This window comes from Monodon monoceros, unplaced genomic scaffold (genome assembly GCF_005190385.1).
Source record: "Monodon monoceros isolate NGI ecotype Baffin Bay Population unplaced genomic scaffold, NGI_Narwhal_1 Super_Scaffold_18, whole genome shotgun sequence".
Classification (NCBI taxonomy): domain Eukaryota; kingdom Metazoa; phylum Chordata; class Mammalia; order Artiodactyla; family Monodontidae; genus Monodon; species Monodon monoceros.
In genome coordinates, this window is record NW_021703774.1 from 18,524,581 (window position 1) to 18,544,696 (window position 20,116).

General features: G+C 39.7%; 1 protein-coding gene across 2 annotated transcripts in view; it reads left to right on the top strand.

Annotated features, from left to right (window-relative positions):
• Positions 1 to 19,555, top strand: part of MARK1 (microtubule affinity regulating kinase 1) — a 143,894-nt gene extending 124,339 nt beyond the window's left edge. Inside the window, exons 12-18 of one of the 2 annotated variants that reach the window (XM_029230382.1) lie at positions 16 to 169; positions 474 to 667; positions 4,532 to 4,632; positions 5,911 to 6,075; positions 7,071 to 7,322; positions 13,537 to 13,581; positions 17,438 to 19,555. In XM_029230382.1, coding sequence (XP_029086215.1) covers positions 16 to 169; positions 474 to 667; positions 4,532 to 4,632; positions 5,911 to 6,075; positions 7,071 to 7,322; positions 13,537 to 13,581; positions 17,438 to 17,792 — 1,266 coding nt within the window. In that variant the 3' untranslated portion in view covers positions 17,793 to 19,555. The remainder of the gene's footprint in view (positions 1 to 15; positions 170 to 473; positions 668 to 4,531; positions 4,633 to 5,910; positions 6,076 to 7,070; positions 7,323 to 13,536; positions 13,582 to 17,437) is intronic. The other variant, XM_029230383.1, reaches the window with a different exon arrangement.
• Positions 19,556 to 20,116: the final 561 nt, after the last annotated feature.

Here is a 20,116-nt window from a genome sequence, read left to right on the forward strand (position 1 = left end):
TCTTTCTTCTTATAGTTTGAAGGTGGTGAATCATTATCCAGTGGAAACTTGTGTCAGAGGTCACGGCCCAACAGTGACTTAAACAACAGCACTCTGCAGTCCCCTGCTCACCTGAAGGTCCAGCGGAGCATCTCAGCAAATCAGAAGCAACGACGCTTTAGTGATCATGGTGGGGGAAAGTCAGATATGTGGAAAGACAGACTGAGTCTGCCCAGACTTGCATTTTTTGTTAAGCATTATACAGTTCACATGTTTATGTTCTTGTATCATTCCCGGTTATCACAGCTTTATATTATTGAATGATAAATATAATCCTGTTTTCAGGGGCTGACCTAATTTTTGTAATCAAACAGTTTAATCTTCGTTCAGAGTGTAAAGTATGCAAATAAAGATATTTTTAATAGAGTTTTTGTTCGTTAGAAGAAAATATGTCAGTTGCTTTTTAGCTAATTATGCTTTTTAAAAAATTACAGCTGGTCCATCCATTCCCCCTGCCGTATCATATACCAAAAGGCCTCAGGCTAACAGCGTGGAAAGTGAACAGAAAGAGGAGTGGGACAAAGACGTGGCTCGTAAACTTGGCAGCACAACAGTTGGTTCAAAAAGTGAGATGACTACAAGCCCTCTTGTAGGGCCAGAAAGGAAAAAGTCTTCAACTATTCCAAGTGTGAGTAAATATTCTGGCAAATTGCAATATGCTGTAGTTATTTGTTGTCAGAATTTTTTTGTTTAAAGATATAAAAAAATTTTATCTTTTCTTTTCAAGTTTAAAAATATTAAAGTGAATTATACACTTAAAGAACGTGCGAAGGGGGCCAAGCTTCTAATAAATGCAATTTAAGAACAAAAACTGTGAATTCTTAAAATAACATTTAACCTTACCACAAAACAGTACATTAAACTTTCCTGCCTCAGTTTTTGTGTTTGTAATATTTACTTGATAGTATATTGGTGCATTTAATTTTATATTTACAAATAAACTGTTGAATGAAGGCAGACTACAACAATAATTACTTTATAGAGTTAGCTCCCATTATCCACTTAAAACAGCAAACTATAGAAATTATATAATGGGAGCTGGAAGATAGATTGAGACGTCCCCCTATAAGACAGCAGCAGAGAATAAAGAGAAAATATAAAAGAAAACTAAGATATACAAAGGATAGAAGTAGAATTAGTGACGTTTAGGAAATAGGAGTATAGAAAGGAAAAGGGGCAAAATGAAAGGGAGAAAATATTTGAAGAAGAAATAATAATTTAAAAAGATGGAAAACTTCATATTAAAAGGTCTCAAAAGGGAAAACAGAAGCAAGAAGGAAAACCTACTCCTGGGCTCATTAAAGTGGGATATATGGATACCAAAAGCAAAGAGGAAAAACTTCAAAGGTCCCAAAATGAGACAGCAGGTGACCTTAAAAGGAGCAAGATGCAGACTGACATCTGATTTCTCAACAGTAAGATGGATGCAGGAAGATAAATGGATAAAAAATATATATTTTTTTAAAGTATCAAAAGAAAAGCACATTGAACACAGAATTTTATACCCAACCAAACTGTCATTTAAACATAAAGGTACAATAAGCATATTCTTATGAATAAAGTACCTCAACTCTTGTGATACAGTGACCCATTTGAAAACACTGTACTGTTTGAGGAAGTACTCTTACAGTAAGAGAAAGGTATGTCGAGTTTTGCCGTAAAATGTATGGGAATTGAAAGCAATCAACTAACTTATTAAAGTGTGTATGTGGTAACATACGCAAAAAAGAAAAAAAATAATGAAAATTCAGAACCAAAATTCTGAATAATATCCAGGAAGTGAGGATAGGGATAGAAATTAAAGGAAAAAGCATATGCCTTGGAAGGGAAGGTAGGGGTAAGGGTAAGAAATCGGTACAGTTGGCTCTCACTGTCCATCCGTGTTTGGTTGAACCTGAAGACACGGGACCTGTGGATACGGAGGGCCAACTATACTCAGCCACTTTATATAAGGGACTTGAGCCTCCATAGATCTTGGAATCCACAGGGGGTCCTGGAGCCAATCCCCAGCGGATACTGAGGGACAACTGTAGTGATAAGCAAAAATAAATTCAGGAACTTAAGGGCAAGAAATATAAGGACAAAACTAAAATGTATAACTTTTAAACCAACAGAAGAAAAGGAATTGATTTAGCTTATGGAAAGTAGGAAAGGAGAGAGAAAACATAAAGACGCTTTAAATAGAAACATGAAATAAGGTACCAGGAAGCCCAGCATAACCTTAATTGTAAATGGGTTAAACTCCCCAATACCCATTGTCTTACACAGTTAATGGAAACTATATTTTTTAAAAAAATATGTGATTTGATCATCACCTTCTGGTCTATGAAACAGATGTATATAACCACTTTAAGGATGAACAGATACAGCCACTTACATTCCAGCTGGTCTGTTTGGAAATGATTTAACTATAATAGATTTAATACATTTTTTATAAGTAGTTTTTTAGACAAGTCATCATTTCCTCTTATCTAAACATCAACTAGAGGACAGTTTCCAGAGTGTCATCACCCCATATAACAGAAAGAAAGAATTCCATCCCCTATTTCCTGCTACTCTGCTAGATTACCTGTCATTCAACTCAACTTGGTCATATTTTCCCATGAATATTCTCAGCCGTTTCCACCCGTCTTTATGCAGTGCTCTTGCTTAAAGTTCCCCCTGCACATTATGAAAATCCCATTTCTATAGATCATTTCGAGTCCTGCCTCCTGGATGGAGCCTCCTAGGACTGAACGCTCCAAAGTGATCTTGTTGGCCTTTCTGATTGCTGGACCACGTTATTTAGCTTGTAGCTATATGCTGCCTTGCATTGTTCACTGTTGTTTCCCCATATTTATATTCTCCTGTTACACACTGACACAGTAGCTTCCTCAGAATCATTAGTGATCACGCGCATAGTGGGTATTCAAAGCATATGTAAATTTTAAAAAGGCATAAAAACTAAGGCATTGGTTTAAATTTAAACTAACTATGCCACACTTACTTATCTTTTTCTTTTTAAACATAAGCTAAAAGATTCTGGTAGAGAAATTCTTGTCTTAGCCACTTAGTATTAGCATCACTGCCATCAAAGGGACAAGGCCAGGGAGGCAGCTTGTGAGGATCAGAAACCTGGAAGGCACAGTTTTGAAGGAGAAACTGTTCACCCGTCACACTTTGAGAAGGAAAGCAGTGTTACTGAAGACAGCCAGAAACGTTTTAGAGGTCTCTGAAGGATGTATGGCAGCATGATCTGACAAGGAATTTGTTCAAAATTAGGTTACTCATGTGACAGTTCAGCCAAAACAGTGAAATTATCAAAAGTGAATATTCTTATATTGCTACATTTGGTGCCCATGGGATAATTTTACAGACTTCTAGTAATATCTTGGTGGTTTTATACTTTTCCAGGATTTTTCCCTATTTTCTGTTATTTATTTACAGGATTTTTCCTCTAAATTTTTTAAAAATAAATTCATTCATTCATTCGTTCATTCATTTTTGGCTGCACTGGGTCTTTGTTGCTGCGCGCGGGCTTTCTCTAGTTGCAGCGAGCGGGGGCTACTCTTCGTTGTGGTGTGTGGGCTCCTCATTGCGGTGGCTTCTCTAGTTGCGGAGCACAGGCTCTAGGCGCATGGGCTTCAGTAATTGTGGCACACAGGCTCGGTAGTTGTGGTTCACGGGCTCTAGAGGCAGGCTCAGTAGTTGTGGTGCACGGGCTTAGTTGCTCTGTGACATGTGGGATCTTCCCGAACCAGGGCTCGAACCTGTGTCCCCTGCATTGAAAGGTGGATTCTTAACCACTGCACCACCAGGGATGTCCTCTCCTCTAAATTTTTAATCTCCAGTTAAACCTCCTCAGTAATCTATAGGAGCAAAGTAGGAAATAATTAAATGTTCAAAAATTAGGGATTTATTAGTTAAAAAAACATACTGTATATCTGTGTGTATAACTGTGTAGCTGAAGAGAGGAAGTATTCCCAGGGTGGCATTGCACACAGTGTTGGTGTCCTCAGCTGGGCCTGCCTGTGACCCTGGAGCTTTGGTCTCTTAACATCACCAGTGGCTGTGGGGTTTTCCCAAGCAGGTGCAGAAGGTTCACCCACAGGCTTCCAGGTGGCCTTCCATCTTCAGGGCCCCAGGTTTCCTGTTTGTAATGATAGGGTGGGGTGTCTCTCGTGCATAGTCCCCTCAAGCTGCCTGTGCCACTGTCCTGGCCTTCTCCCTATCACCAGCTTACAAAGGCATGAATAAAACCCAGCTTTTCCCAAACAACTGTTCACCACTGCTGTAGGACAGTAAACTAAGAAAACTGTGCGATGCTTGCTATGCTTTGCCTTTTATTCCTACAAGGGAGAGGGGTGGGAGATAGAATTTGTTAATATAAGATTCTGATAAATTAAAATTCTACCACAGATGTTTTTCAGTTATTTGAAGCTTAAATTCACTTCTCTGATTTTCCACAAATACAGTTAGAATATTTTAATGTGTTTTTTTTTCCTTCTTAAAGAACAATGTGTATCCTGGAGGTAGCATGGCAAGAAGGAATACATACGTCTGTGAAAGAACCACAGATCGATACACAGCATTGCAGAATGGAAAAGACAGCAGGTAACTGTCACAGTGACAGGCAGGGCTACCTTTGTCATTGCTTTGCGTTAGTGCTCTGGGTAAAACTCCTGTAGCTGAATGGGTCAAGAGGAAAGGAAACACAAAACAGCTAGTTAGATTGCAACCAACCATTCTTACTAAGGCACCTCCTCATGTGTACCAGAATGGAGCAGTGGAAAAATGTTTAGGGAAAACAGGAGATAAATGTCTTCACCTGTGATTTTTCTGAATAAAATACGATAGTAAATAATTCCCTGTAGCAAAACCTATCATAGCATCCTAATCTGATCTTCATTATTTGAGTCTTACTCTTTTATACCCTTGCTGCTTCCTTCTTCCCTTCTTCCTTCCCACCCACCCCCCATCAAGTCATCATTATATCCAAAGAGTGAAGGCTTTGTTTTCCTTCCTCTAAAGAAATGTGGCCATCTCAACTGATCATTGAGAAGCATACAGTTCTCGAAGGGGTTTATTTTAAATCATGATAAATATTTTATTATGGAAAAAATCTAAGTTCTTTTCATCGTGAGCTAAGGACTGCTCATCAGTATATGACAGAAGGACAGGGGGAGTCTTTTCTAATAAAATTCCATCGAGTTCCATCCATAGTCATTTCAGCAAACTTGACAGACCACTCTTACACTTGTTTCCTCTCAGTTAATAGGCATTTAAAGTAAATGTTATTATAAGGCATAGAAAGGTAAATGAATCCTCCTTGGACCTAAGATCCTTTAGGCTAGAAAGGTTGTTGGGAATTGATTTCTAACTTACTCTTTCTCCTGTACTAAATCCTAATCTCTAGCTCCTTTAGTCTACAACAGTTTAACCTATTGATGAAAGATATGAACTAAAAGTGTTTTGATGATGTTTCCAGAGATAGGGTTTTTGCTACGATTATGAATTCTTACTGAATAGCGGACAGTGAACCCCAGCAACACGCCACACCCAACTGTGATTTCTGGAAAGTGGATACTGTCTCTAATCATAATCATTTTATCCATAAAAATAATGTCATACTTTTCGGATTCACATATATAGAACAAGAGTGTGTGAGATCTTTTCCATGGAAGGTGGTGGTAAATTCACCCTGTACACTTTTGACAAGAATATTGTTGTTAGTCAGTAATAATAACGCTAATGTTGATTTCTGAGTGTTTCAGTCATGAAAGGTATTAGTCAATTTAGACTTTTAAAAATCTAGTTCTTAAATTTTAGTAAACTGCAGTTTTTCTTCTTTTTTTACATTCCACGGTCTTCTCGACTGTCTTATGTTGAAAGCCTCACAGAGATGTCCGCGAGCAGCATATCCTCTGCAGGCTCTGCCGTGGCTTCCGCTGTCCCCTCAGCACGACCCCGCCACCAGAAGTCCATGTCCGCTTCTGGTCATCCTATTAAAGTTACACTGCCGACCATTAAAGACAGCTCTGAAGCTTACAGACCCGGGTAACATGCTCGTTGCATCTCATTTTGTTAGTCGTTAAAAAGAGTTTTAAAAAATGTTGCACCATACAAAAATACAAGATAGCCATCACATTACGAGCTTTTCGAAGGTTCACTGTTTGTGGCAGAGGTAAAGTTGAATTGTAACATAAACTTACTACATCCCCTAGCAGTTATCAGAAATGTTGCTTACAATTTAAATCATTTTCTGGAGGAATTTTCTTCAAGGATTTTGTTTTAAATCTCTCCATAAAGTAAAGGGTTGTTGCCAAATTTATCATTCCGTTAAATTGAGTTTTTATGGTTTAAAAACAAACAAACAAAACCCCACGAGACTAGGGGTTGAGACCTCGTTAATCTTCTCGGCTCTGGCCAGTCACTTGTTCTTAAGAAGAACTTTTAGTTTTCCTGTCAGTGATGAAACAGATGATCATGAAGAGCCCTTTCACTTATAAAGTTAAGTGACTATTTTTCTGGTATTTCTGTATGTTGAGATTTCTCAAATTCAGGAAAATGTTTGATAGTTAGATTTGTTAATCACGGTGGTGGTGTCCTGTAGCATTTGCTATCACTGAGGCTGAAATTATAAATAGGAAATGAGCCTTCAATTCAAAGGCTTTTTGATAAACAGTAAAATCTGTGTTCTACATTGCCGAATGGTTTAAGAGAATAGTTAAAAAAAAAAAAATATTTGCATGCAGTGCCCCTTGTCTGGCATTCCTGCTACTGAAGAGTGTTTATCTTTGTATCCCCGTTTCAGTAATTTCTTAATCGTTAGTAACTAAATTTTTATAAAAGGCATTTAGTTTGAATCTGAAATGTCATCCGTCTCTGGCGATAACAGTAATTACAGTCAACCCATGCATCACATCTGTAACGGGAAAGAATAGAATAGGGCCGAATAAAAGTAGCCATGGCAGTTTTCTTCTGGTTTTTAGCGTGAGTGAAACCTTTCTCTGCCAGTATTCTGAGAGATACGTCTCAATGTGTCCCAGCAGTACAGCCCAGCGCGCACCCGCTGCTTCCCCGTCTGCTCACAGTATCAGCACCACCACCCCTGACCGAACCCGCTTCCCCCGGGGCAGCTCCAGCCGCAGCACCTTCCATGGGGAGCAGCTCCGCGAGCGCCGCGGCGCTGCCTACAACGGGCCGCCCGCTTCCCCCTCGCATGAAACGGGGGCATTTGCACACGCCAGGAGGGGCACGTCAACTGGTATAATAAGCAAAATAACGTCCAAATTCGTCCGCAGGTCAGTACCAACATATTGTGGTGTTTTCTGTCCTCTAGGAATTAACAAAGAAGATTCGTTGTTTTCTTCAGTCTCTACAGTGATTTTCCAAAATGGTTTTATGACATTTCATTAGACGTGCTCTTTTACAGAAGTTGGAAGAAAAAGATCAAGGAAGACATAAAGTCTATTCCCTTAAGGAAAAGAAAGAAAAACAAAAGAACAAAATGAGAATTTAAGAATACTGTAGAATAGAGTGGAAAGAGCAAAACTTGACATCGAAAATGTGTGTTCGAACAAAGAGTATCCCCTACTTAAAAACCTTGATTTAGAAAAAGGAATTAAATATGGCTTTACCTTTATCCTTCAAATAGTATTTCTTAAGAATACTCTTCAATTGCTCACTAATTATATATATATATATATATATATATATATATATATATATATATAATCTCGTTTACCTTTTATTCTTCCTTATAAAAAGCCTACGTATTGGAATCACAGAGATTACTTATGTAATTTAACATCATAAAATCCTAACATCAGAACACGGTAAACGCAAAATGAATGCAAGTGTAGTAACCTAATCCAGTAGAATAATGAAATTGTACCCTTTTCTAAAAATTAAGCGTAAGTGGGTCACACACATTGATGATACACGTTGCTGAACACAGTACAGGTTGACGTAAGTTTGGTGTGCTGTCAGGTCCTACTAAAAGCCCATGAAAATCCCGTATGAACCAAGCCCTGTGCCAGGTACTGCACAGGATTCAAAGATAAAGAGGCAGCATCTGTGCCCTCAAGATTCGGACAGCCCCAAAAGGATCAGACTGGACACCACCAGCCACGATATACAATGAACGTGAACAGAAAGGAAAGTGCAGGCAAGGCACTGTGGGGTTCCTGACTCGGGAGGGAAGCTCAGGCTCCATAGCAGGCAGTTGTTTGAGGAAATAAGTTATGGGTAAGAAAGTTTTGTACCTGCAGCAAAAATAGTCCTTCAGTACTTAATTTTCAATGTTTTTAGTGTTCCTAGGATTTCAGATAGTGCGTGTGGCAAAGAGAAGCAGTGTCCTTAGCCTCTCACCTTTTCTTGGAGTTGTTTATAGACTGTTCATGGATCAGTTTGCCCAAGATCACACAGCTGAATTTATTACTTTAAACATAGCCCCATGCAACGTCCGTTTCTAACCGTATCAGTCTGAGATTTTGTACCACTTGGGCAGTTACCATGACACATCGACAGAGAAAGACCTGAAAGCTCCCCTGCAGAGTCAGCGTGACAGTGGGACAGGAGTGCTGGCCGGCCGTCAGCAGGGTAGTAGTTAGGTTATCAGTAGTTGGAATTTAGCTGACAATTTAAATCCATTTTTAAAACCCGGTACTTTCTCCTGGTTAATCCACGATTAATCTTAAGGTGAAGAAAAACAGGTTTTGAGTTTAATGCTTGATTACTAACTGTACATTAAGCATTGTGCAAAATATTGCTCTTTACTTTGCAATAAAAATTTAGATTCTAGAGGGAACGTAGTAAGGAACATCAGACAAGAAGATTGCCATGTAGGCATGCAACAAATGTGAAGACCTACTACGTGCCAGGCCCTCTGCCCAGCAGCTTCTCCATTCCTGCGAGTCGCTGATGGTCTCACGACACTCCACAAACTGAAACCTTTTCCTTACTTGGCTTCCGCCCTCTCAGGCTCCATATCCCTTCTCAGGCTCCTTTGCTGGTTCTTTTGGGTCTCTTTGCCCTTCCCCCTGACCTCTAAATGCCAGCCTACCCCAGGGCATGGTCTTTGGACACATTCTCTTCTCTGGTTATCCTCACTCTCTTGGTGATCTCACTCAGGCCCATGACATGAAACTCCATCATGTGTTAACAATCCCAATTTAGATCTTTAGCCCAGGCCACTCCTCGGAAGGGCAGACTCCCGTATCCAGTATTCTGCTCTGCCTCTCCACCTCATTGTGTAATAGACTCTCAAACAGAACCTGTCCAGATTTCAGCTCCTGCTTCTCTTCCTCAAACTGTCCCCTCTCCTCCTTCATCATTTTAGGTAACGGTGACACCATCCTTCTGGTTGCTCAGACCCTGAGCCTGGATTATCCTTCACTCCTCCTTTCTTCCTACCACATGTCAGTTCCACGAGCGGTTGTGTTGGCTCTGCCTTCACGACAGTTCCAGGATTTAGCTGCTTCTAGCACTCCTACCACTGCCTTCACGGTCTAAACCACTGTTGATATTCCACATCCTCACAGGTCCCCTAGCTTCTGCCCTTGTCCTCCTGTTCTGTTCACAACAATGTAAGTCCTCAATTTAAACTCCTCAGCTTGGGGCTTCCCTGGTGGCGCAGTGGTCGAGAGTCCGCCTGCCGGTGCAGGGGACACGGGTTCGTGCCCCGGTCCGGGAGGATCCCACATGCCGCGGAGCGGCTGGGCCCATGAGCCATGGCCGCTGAGCCTGCGCGTCCGGAGCCTGTGCTCCGCAACGGGAGAGGCCACAACAGTGAGAGGCCTGCATACCGCAAAAAATCCTTAGCTTGCTTTTCATCTCACTCAGAATGCAGTACAGAGCCTGCCAGTGGTCTCCATAGTCTGGCCACCCGTTCCTGCTCTGACCTCGTCTTCTCCCACTCTTTCCCTTGCTGGTTCCCCACCAGCCCCAGAGGGCACCTGACTGTCCTTGGGCACACCAGGCACGCTTGTTCAGGATTTCATACTCCGCTGATACCCGCGTGGCTGGCTTCTACACCTCCTTCAGGTCTTTGCGGGACTGTCACTTCCTCAGCGAGGCCTTCCTCAACCCCATGTTGAAAATCATCCCCTCCCCCTCCCAACACTCCCTTTTCCGGCTTTATTTTTCTCTCTAGCACTTAACACGACCTGAGATAGTATGTTTGCTTTACGTAGTTGTTCCTTGTCCATCTCTGCCGAGGAGACGTGCTCCGTGAGAACAGGAGTTTGCGGTTGACTCGTTGGCTGGCTTTGTTTTGTGCTGAATCTCCTGCCGAGCAGTAGGTGCTCCCTCTGACGCGTACTCTGGCACTCAGTAAACATTCATCTACTGAGCGGACGAGTAGTGTGGAAGACAGTTTAAAAAGTAAACAAATAAGCTTGTAATACATTCTGATAAGTGCTCTGAAGGGGGCAGGTCCTGAAAGAGAGAACAAGGTTGAGGGAATAGGAGTGTTCAGACCCAGCCTGTGAGGGGAGTTAGCGTGGAAGTTTCTAAGGTTCCACCATGCCCTTATCACACTTTGAACAGTGTCATCTAGTAGAGGGTTTTGGCTGGGGCGGGGCAGGGGGTGGGGCTTGGTAGGGAAAGGAGGGAGGGCAGAGGTTGTTTGCTGTTCTTTGTCAGAAATTAGATACAGTTTTTTAATGTCTTGAGTTTTAACATATTTTAATTCTGGATTTGGTGAGAGAAGAGAAAAAATGCTCAATTCTTCTCCAAGGCCACTTGTCACCCTGCGAACACGTTTGGCTTTACAAGTATGTTTGCGTTCGCAGCAGTGCATAAGGGTAGCATTTTGTGGCTCAAGATGACGCCATCTAATACCCCCCTGACGACTTAATGCAGGAAGACAAGCAAGCATGGGTTTCTGTCCCGGGGATGAACCTGCTGAGCTCTTTAGCAGCTGGCAGACGGGACGGGCAACTGATCTTTCTGCATTTGCGGCGTGTTGAGCTTTCGGGGGCTGGAGGCTTGGAGATAAGCTAGAGAACCTCTCAGTGCCTTATTATTTAACACTCTAAACTCAGCTGTCAGGTTATCGTCCTTCCCACTGGTCTCGTCTTCTTAATTCCATCCCGGGTTCAAGGCCGGCCTTTCTCTCTGTTCCCTTTGCCTTTCTCACTTCACTCTGCCTAAAGCCTGAAGAAATGGGGCCGCACGATGACGCCCCCGTGGGACCCGCACTGACACCCGGGGTGCTGGGGGGCAGGGCTGGCTCTGAGCACAGTGCGGGGGCCAAGACGCCTCCAGACTCGGGGACCAGCTAAGTCCCCAACGTGCCACTGAAGGCTTTAAAAGATGAAGAAAATAGGATTTTATAGGGGAAAAAAGTAAAGGAATTTGGGTTATTAAGCTTTAAGAAAAGAAGGATAAAGAATAGTCCAGAGTTAATCGTTCATGTATTTGAAAACCATTATCACAAAGAAGAAACCAGCTAGTAGTTCTCCTTGGCCAGTAAGAAGCTGGACACCAGAATGGCCACATGAGAGAGTTGTTTTCTGGTTTTAAGAAAGAACTTTCTAATTAGGAAAGTGATTTACACGAGACTAATCTGTCAAGGGAGGATGTAGACGTACTATTTCCAAAGTCTTTTAAATAGCATTTAGAATGATATGCTTTGGATCAGTGCTATATACCTACCGTACAAACAGGAGATTGGATCAAACCTTATGATTTTTTAACCATAGTTCTTACATAGGGAGTAACCTGATTGGTTCAGCTGATTATATATAAGATATTTGGCTTTCCTTTAAGTTTTAAATATTGGAGAACCATGCTTCACTGCATTTGCTGTTACAGCCAGCGGCACGTTCTGTATCCCTAGATGCTTCCCACCATGGCTGCTTGGAGCTGACTTAACTGGACTATTTGAAACCATTGCCAAATAGCAGAAATTCTTCCAGTCAGCGTTCCTAGTGGCATCCAGGAAGGCAGGAACAGGGTATGGGAAACGATGTGACGAGTCAGTTGCTATTTCCACAATTAACAGCAAGGGAAGTGTAGGGTCTAAGGGGTGTTTCATTCCTAATGCTTACACTTGGGCAGCAGTCTGCTACCAGTGTTTCATAAGGCAAAGTATAAATAGGACAGAAAAGTCCAGTGAGATGTATGTCCCTTCCTGCTAAAGGAATTTTATCTTAGCAGCAGGAATCAACAGCATTATTATCTTTCTTGCCCAGCTGGTGGACTGCCCTTCAGTACATCTACATGTAACTCAAAATATACATTTCACTTTGAGCCTGCTCAAAAAATGTTTCGTTTATTTCAGTGTGCTATAATAAAAATAGATTTATGTAGATGGCTTTGAACTTTTATTATACTTCCCAATGAAAATGCTAGTTATTAAAAATAGAAATTTAAGAAACCCCATTTGAATGTGAGAATACATCTTATTATCCTTTTTAATTCAGATAGGAAAATGGTTTTTACATAATATTTTTGTCAAGAAAGCCCTATAGTTAAAGACCCTGAGAAGCATATAAGGCATTCATATTTTTAACCATGAGTTGAAGTTTTAGAGCTTATTGTACTGCTGGATTTTCTTAATTTGGGGAATGAGGAAGGTGGCACTGACTTTATTCCTGTTGCATTTATTTTACGTAAACAATATAAATGTTACTGGAATGGTTAAAACATTAAGAAAATGTGGACTTAAGGGTTTAAGTTGGTGACTTTTCCAGCTATTTAATAGTATTTTGCTATCACCAGCCTTCTCTTAATCTATTTAAACTGGTTTATAACTTGATACTCCTATGTTAGATACTTAATTACCTTTGAAAATGACAGTTAAAATTTTGGCAGACTTCAAAAATACTAATTACATGCAACAAAAGAACAATTAGTGGAGTTTTCCTGGTTTTCCTTCACAGGTGGATGTCCAGGTAAGATCAATGTTTCTGTTTAAGTTTGAAATCATGTCTTTAGACTCACCTGCTTGGATAGGCTGTTAGGTTTGCTATAATACTTTATCATGTGCATGAATCATTAGCATAACTCCTGAAATAAGTTACTTGCATATTTAAAAACTAGCATTTATTTTTAGAAATACTTATGTGTTGAGCTTTATTTCTAACTGCAAGATTCATTCATATTCTTCTAAATTGAGCGACTACTCAAACTATGTTTAATAACCATTATGAAGTTAAATCTTGCTGTTGATAATTATTAAACAGTTTTGACTTTAGATTGACCTAAGCTAAACCAAGAGGTAAATTATGACTTTAAAATCGTGGCTGGGAATTGGAAGATCACGTAAAAATCCTAAACCATCACCTAGCATCTCCTCTATGACAATATACCCAGTAGACGCTCAATAAGTGGTAGTCAAGTGTGGTTGTGATGAAAAACATAAGAAATGGTATTAGACTGACTAGTCATAGAAACCTGTCATGCTAGAAGTTTGCTTAACAAGTTTATTTTAAAATCATTTTAGATGTAGGTTTTCTTGGTATTTTTTTCACTTTTATCATTAAATCTCAACCTTCACTTTGTTTTGAGGGATCCAAGTGAAGGCGAAGCCAGTGGCAGAGCCGACACTTCAAGGTGAGGAGCCACTATTAATACTTCGCTGCTATAGGTCCCTGTGTGTGAAGACGTACTTTTGAAATACTTACAGCGCTTAACAAACATGGATAGAACTAATAACTAGATAGTATGTGTATTTAAAATTTTATATTGGTATGGGTTTTCCTAATGTTGCCTAGCATTTATTAAGTTTATTAACTTTAAGTTTGTGTTTTCTAAACATTATTTTGAATTGTATGCTTTATAGCCTTTCTGTCCTTTAAAAGACATGTCTTAGCAGAAGAATTAATAGATTAAAATGTACTGATCCTTTTCTCACTAAAATGATGTAAATAAAATCAGTCTTGGGGCTTCCCTGGCAGTCCAGTGGTTAAGACTCTGCATTTCCACCGTAGGGGACACGGGTTCGATCCCTGGTTGGGGAGCTAAGACCCCGCATGCCTCGCGGTGCAGCAAAAAAAAAAAAAAAAATTAGTCTCAGTCAAATAATGCAGAACACGGAGGTTACCAAATACATAGGAAGATGTGATATTAGTAATATATTTTAGGGGACTCTTCATTGGTGGACCACATTTCAAAACTCTCGCCCTGCCGTACTTTATGGGTTACTTGACATTTAATACTGGTTGTGTATTCGTTCTGGCAGTCGGTCTCAAACTTGAGCACATTCAGAATCAGGCGGAGGGCTTGAGGAAGCAGGTGGCTGAGCCCCACCCCCGGGGTTTGTGATTGTCAGGGAGGGGCACTGATGCCGCTGGTCTGGGGCCCACATTAGTGACATGTTAGTCCTTGTGTTCATATTTATAAATGGGAAATTTAAGAAACGAAGGCATTCAATTATTTCGAGTGTACACCAGCATTAAGGGGTCCAGTATAAGTCTCAGAACCTTAACAAGCAGTTCCTCAGTAGGACAGAGGCCCAGCTTCACTCAGGAATTATATTTGACCAGCTAACCACAAGCCTCAGTTTAATTTATCCTTTTTAAAATTATTTGAAACATAAAACACAATGAGCTATGGAAAGACCTTAACGAGCATTCCTATGTAGTCTTTTTATTTTACGAACTGTGCTGTATATATGTTTAGTCATAGTAGTTGAAATATTTCTTTTTGAGTTAGGTACCTGAATCACCATAGTAGGGAGGCAAGGAGAGGCAGGACAGATATTTTTAATGTCCCTCTGCCTATTGAGTAAACATGCAGGACTCTCGTTTTCAACTCCTCCCTCACTTAGTCACTTAGTCTTGAGCCCCCTTCTTGCATCTCATCCTGTCTTTCTACTCGATTTTCCTCTGAGACATTTAATCGTGTGTAGGGTCACAAGTCGCTGCTGATGTTGCAGTTAATCTGCATGCATTTATCTTTTTAATGTGACTACGTGTCTCTTTTGTTTGGTCATGGTTGAATTTTGCTTTTTGGTTTTTTGTCTGTTTGTCTGTTTTGCTTTTGAGCAAACTTATTTGATACCTACTACCTATAAGGTACTGGCTGGTCATTTAATCCTCATAACAACCAAGTGAAAAGTATCCATTTTACAGATGAAGAAGCAGTAAGGAGCATCGGGAGGACCAAACCAGTTACAGTGAGGTTCTGTCCTTTCAGAGGGATTGTTGGGCACGGTGGTGAAGAGCAGACCGCGTGGGCGTTGGCTGTGTTGTACCACTTACCTCGCTGTATACCTTTAAGAAAGTTACTTTAACTCTTTGTGCCCATGCGTCCTCATTCTGACTGCCTCCTAGGGTTGTTGAGAGGGGTAAATGAGGAAATAATACATGTTAGGCACTTAGAACAGTTCCTGGTACCTAGTAAGTACTCAGTAAATGTTAGTTGTTACTATTGGTGTCAGTGTTTCCAGGCACTTTCTACAGTTAACGTTGCCAGTGCTGATGCCTTTGAGATACAGGTAGAAAAATATCTCGTATGTGCCTGTTGTCTTAAGGTCACCAGGTTTCCTTGATGGAATGGAAGGAAAACTATACTTGGAATAAAACATCTGATTTCTAGTCTTCGCTTTCCAACTCATTAGCTCTATGACCTCAGGAAAGTAATTTACATTTCCTAGCCATGGGTTCTGTTTTGAAAATGAGTGTTCAGTCAAGTGATGTCATGGGTGCGTCCCCACCCTAGCAGGCTGATTCCATGGCCCGCATTGTACATGTGGTCCCAGTGAATGATACTGGTCGGATCTGCACACCCAGAGGCCTGTGATGCCATGGCTTAGATTCAGTGAGCAAAAAAAGAGAATAATAGAGAAGCCACTGAGATACATACTCTCCATACTTTGGAAATTTATTTTCTGTACTTACTCCTTTCCTGCTTTTCTCAGGCTTGCATAGTTGGCAGAGCTCTGTCAGCCCAGATATCTAGGAATGAGGAGGAAAGCATATGTAAATGTATACATAAAAATTGATACATATAAATGTATACGTGAATATACTTTATATGGTAGTGATATAAAATCTATAAACAGATACACAATATTTATATAGTAGAATATAAACTTTCAAAGTACATCATATTTTTCTTTAAATCACATGTAAGTGAGACAGAGTAACAAGTTAAAATTGTAACGTCTGTGGATAATTGCTCGACAGATTTAATTACAGCATCTTCTGAATCGTAAGTACTCTGTGCATTGTACCTTTCTTGGATTATTTGAAGTAGGTTTTCCGATACTGTATTATTTATGGGAGACCTACAATAAGGAAAACCCAATAAGGTTCATTCATTTAACAAATATGTGTTAATCATCTGCTGTTTGCCCAGCACAGTTCTAAATGCCTGAGATGCATCAGTGAACAAAACAGACAAAACTCCTTACCCTCCTGGCCTTTGCAGTCTAGCGGTGGAGACAGACAATAAATAGTAAACATAATAAATAAATGAATTAAATACTATGTAAGAATGTGATAAGTACTATAGAGGAAAAAATAGCAGGGTGAGGAGGTTGGCCATGCCAGCGTAGGAGCTGGGGGTGTGCAGTAGGGTAGTTAGGGTAGACCACATGGAGAAAGTGAGCAGAAACTTGAAAGAAGTAAGGGAGTTAGTCATGCATCTATGTGAGGGAAAAGCATTCGTGGCAGAGGGAACAGCCTGTGTTACAGCCATAAGGCAAGAGCATACCCTGTATGTTCGGAGAATAGTATGGAGGCCAGTGTGTCTTGATGGGCATGAGCAAGGAGGAAAATAATAGATGAAGAGTTGGGGTTGGGAGTTGGAGTATAGGTCACGTGGAGCCTTGTAGACTGTTTTAAGGATATCTTTAGCAAAACGTTGAAATCATTAGAACTGATGTCTACACTCCTGCGTGTGGTGTGGCCTGACGTCTTCACCCCATTGCAGTACCACGTTCTTTCACAGCATCATCAGGTACACGTAATCCCTCTGTAGCCATTACTGCTCTCCTTGTCCCCAGTCCTTCTCCTACCCAGAAAAGGTAAAAAAGAAAGGAAATTTTTCATTGTATTTCAAAAATGTGTATTTATAAGCAGCATGCTAGTGGTATCCATTTTGTATAAATGTACAGAAAATGGAGGATCTGCCTTTTCCAACTTAAACGGAGAAATATGGAGGAAAAGTACTAAATTTTTTACTGTGGGATGCAAACTTATTTCCCACAAACAAATATATTTAAGAAAATGTGCTATTTTAAATGGAAGATATTAATAAAAGTCAAAACAGATGGCGTCCTGGAGTCTGGTTTTTGTAACAGCAAGATGATACAAATCTTTGTATCTGCTTGAAGGTAGTCTGCAAACTGGGTAGTTTTATTAAGCACTGGTTTATGACCGCTTAGATTTTATGTGTGTTTTGATTTCTTCGCTGAATGGAATTTTTGTTTTCATTTTTTTCCCCCTCTGTCCTCTTATTCCAGAAGTACAACAGGGGAACCAAAAGAAAGAGACAAGGACGAGGGTAAAGATTCCAAGCCACGTTCTTTGCGGTTCACGTGGAGTATGAAGACCACTAGTTCAATGGACCCCAGTGACATGATGAGAGAAATCCGGAAAGTGTTAGACGCAAATAACTGTGATTATGAACAAAAAGAGAGGTTTTTGCTTTTCTGTGTCCATGGAGATGCCAGGCAGGATAGCCTTGTGCAGTGGGAGATGGAGGTCTGCAAGTTGCCACGGCTGTCCCTCAATGGGGTGCGCTTCAAGCGAATATCCGGGACTTCTATTGCCTTTAAGAACATTGCATCTAAAATAGCAAATGAGCTTAAGCTGTAAAGAAACTCAAATTTATACAGGATCAGGGAAGATACATCCATATATGAGGTACAGTTTTTGAATGTACTGGCAATGCTTAATGTGATCGGCCTGTGAATCTCCCCATGTAGATTTTGCCCTTACTGCAATAAGGTTATACATAGTTATGAACTGTAAAATTAAAGTCAGTATGAACCATAATAAATATGTGTAGCTAAAAAAGTAGGTTCACATGTACAGGTAAGTATATTGTGTATTTCTGTTCATTTTCTGTTTATAGAGTTGTATAATAAAACAGATGATTGCTGAAAAACCTGTATAGTTGTCTAGATTTCTGCACGTAAATGTACGTTTGATGCTTTGAGTTGAAAATGTTCTCTCTGTTATTTACATTCTGGTGGGTTTTTTAAATTCTTACCTCCATCATGCAATTTTAAAAGTTGAGAGTTGTGTCCAGAATTAAAAGTGCACAGAAATAGTCTTTACAATTATAGCATGGACTTTTTAAAATTATTTTTAAATCATATTTAAATTTAAACCAGAAGCTGATAAATAGATCAGCTTTATTATACACAGAAGTACTCCTGCTTATCTTTGCTCTTATCCTTGTTATCAGACAAGGTTTAGTTGAGAAGACACAAAATGTTTACAGTGTTGGCACTTAGCGTTTTTAAAATAAAGTACGTGAAAATAATAATAGCTTTGCCTTGAGCTAACTAAGAAGTACTGGGGAGGAGGTTAAACCTACATCAAATTTCTTTTGAACTTTAAAGTATTTTCTGGCCCACTGCTAATTGTAGCAGCAAAATTTAAAAGAATCAATACTTCATCTGGCTATTATAATGTAAAATGTCACTTAGGTTTCCTCCGTTCCAAATCCCACAGCATTAATTGCGGAAGTACAATAATATTGGGACTGTTTCATAGCACAAACTCATCTTTACAGTGTTGATCAATGCATCAGTTAAGAAATAATGCCACCTCAGGAATTAACTGGCATTGGGAGCATTTGCCTCATGCGCCTCCCAGCCTCTTCACCCACCCCCGGCACGTATCTGTCATTACTTAAGAGACTTCCGAGCAAAACATGCTATTTATAGCAGTGTATTATTGATTTACGCTTATGTGGTTGTTCAGTTGGTTCCCATGTGACCTGTTTGTTTTTAATATTTTGCCAGATTTCTTGTATTTATTCCACATCATTGTGCCTATAATGTGCAGCTTTGTAATTGGCATTTGCCTACTTTTCTTTCATAATTAGTGATACATGCGATGTAAAACCACTAGTAAAGGTACATTTTAATACTTGTTATTTTCTACTGAATTAGCCTTGGAGGTTGACTGTGCAATGTTATTTAATGTTGTAATTACTGTAATATCAGCATATGGGCCCCATCTTCACACTCCTGAGAAATAGAAAGTGTATTCCAATTTTATCAGTTTAAAGGAAAATGAAGCTGTGATTAAATACTGTAATTCTAGCCTACATTAGAAAGCTCTAAGCGTAGGTGATGTGCCATTCCATGATGGCTTCCAGACTAGGGTGACCTGTACTGTAGTGTGATGTAGCTTTCTTCTGTAAAGTTCTGTTCTAAAACGAAGTGTATTTTTGCCTTAGCAAAGGATGGTGTTTGGGAAAAAAAAAGCCCAACAACTGTGTAGCCCCTTTTTAACCTAGTGTTCATTCAAAACAATTGACGCAAATCTTCATTCACCTTCACTGGTGCACACTGAAATTTTACTTGAACAGTTCTCATAATAAAGCACTTGTCTTTTGCTCTTTATCAGAATGTGAATTACCTGTTTTCTAGGGCAAAAGTATTCTGTATGGGGAGTTTATTTTGTGTGTGCTAAATTTAGTTGATGGGAAAGCTGTGTAGGTTTCCAAGATGTCATTATGACAGGAAAAATTTAGTCTTTTTTATTGGAGTTCCTATCAATTAAAACACTTTTTAAAAAAATAGACATGCCTTTTCCAAGGCAAAAAACTGATGTTCTTTTGCATTTTCTCACTCTGGTTAACTCTTCTGTGTTTGTGGGCAAGGAATTTTACTTCAATATTTTTTATGAACTAAAAATGAAATCTTAATATTCACTTTAGATTTTCCCATTTTATATGGCGACATAACTTTTTTTTTGAAGATTTAGAGGAATTTTATAGTATGTTTGCATAAATAAATACCAGTTTATGTTCACTGGCTATGTGATATCAGGATTTCCTTCATTGCTGTTTAAGTATGATTTGCTATAACATCCCTGATATTATTTTGTAGAGACTTGGGCACAGTATTTAATTTGATAAATAATAAGCTGAAATACACTCTAGAATCTTGACCCAATAAGAT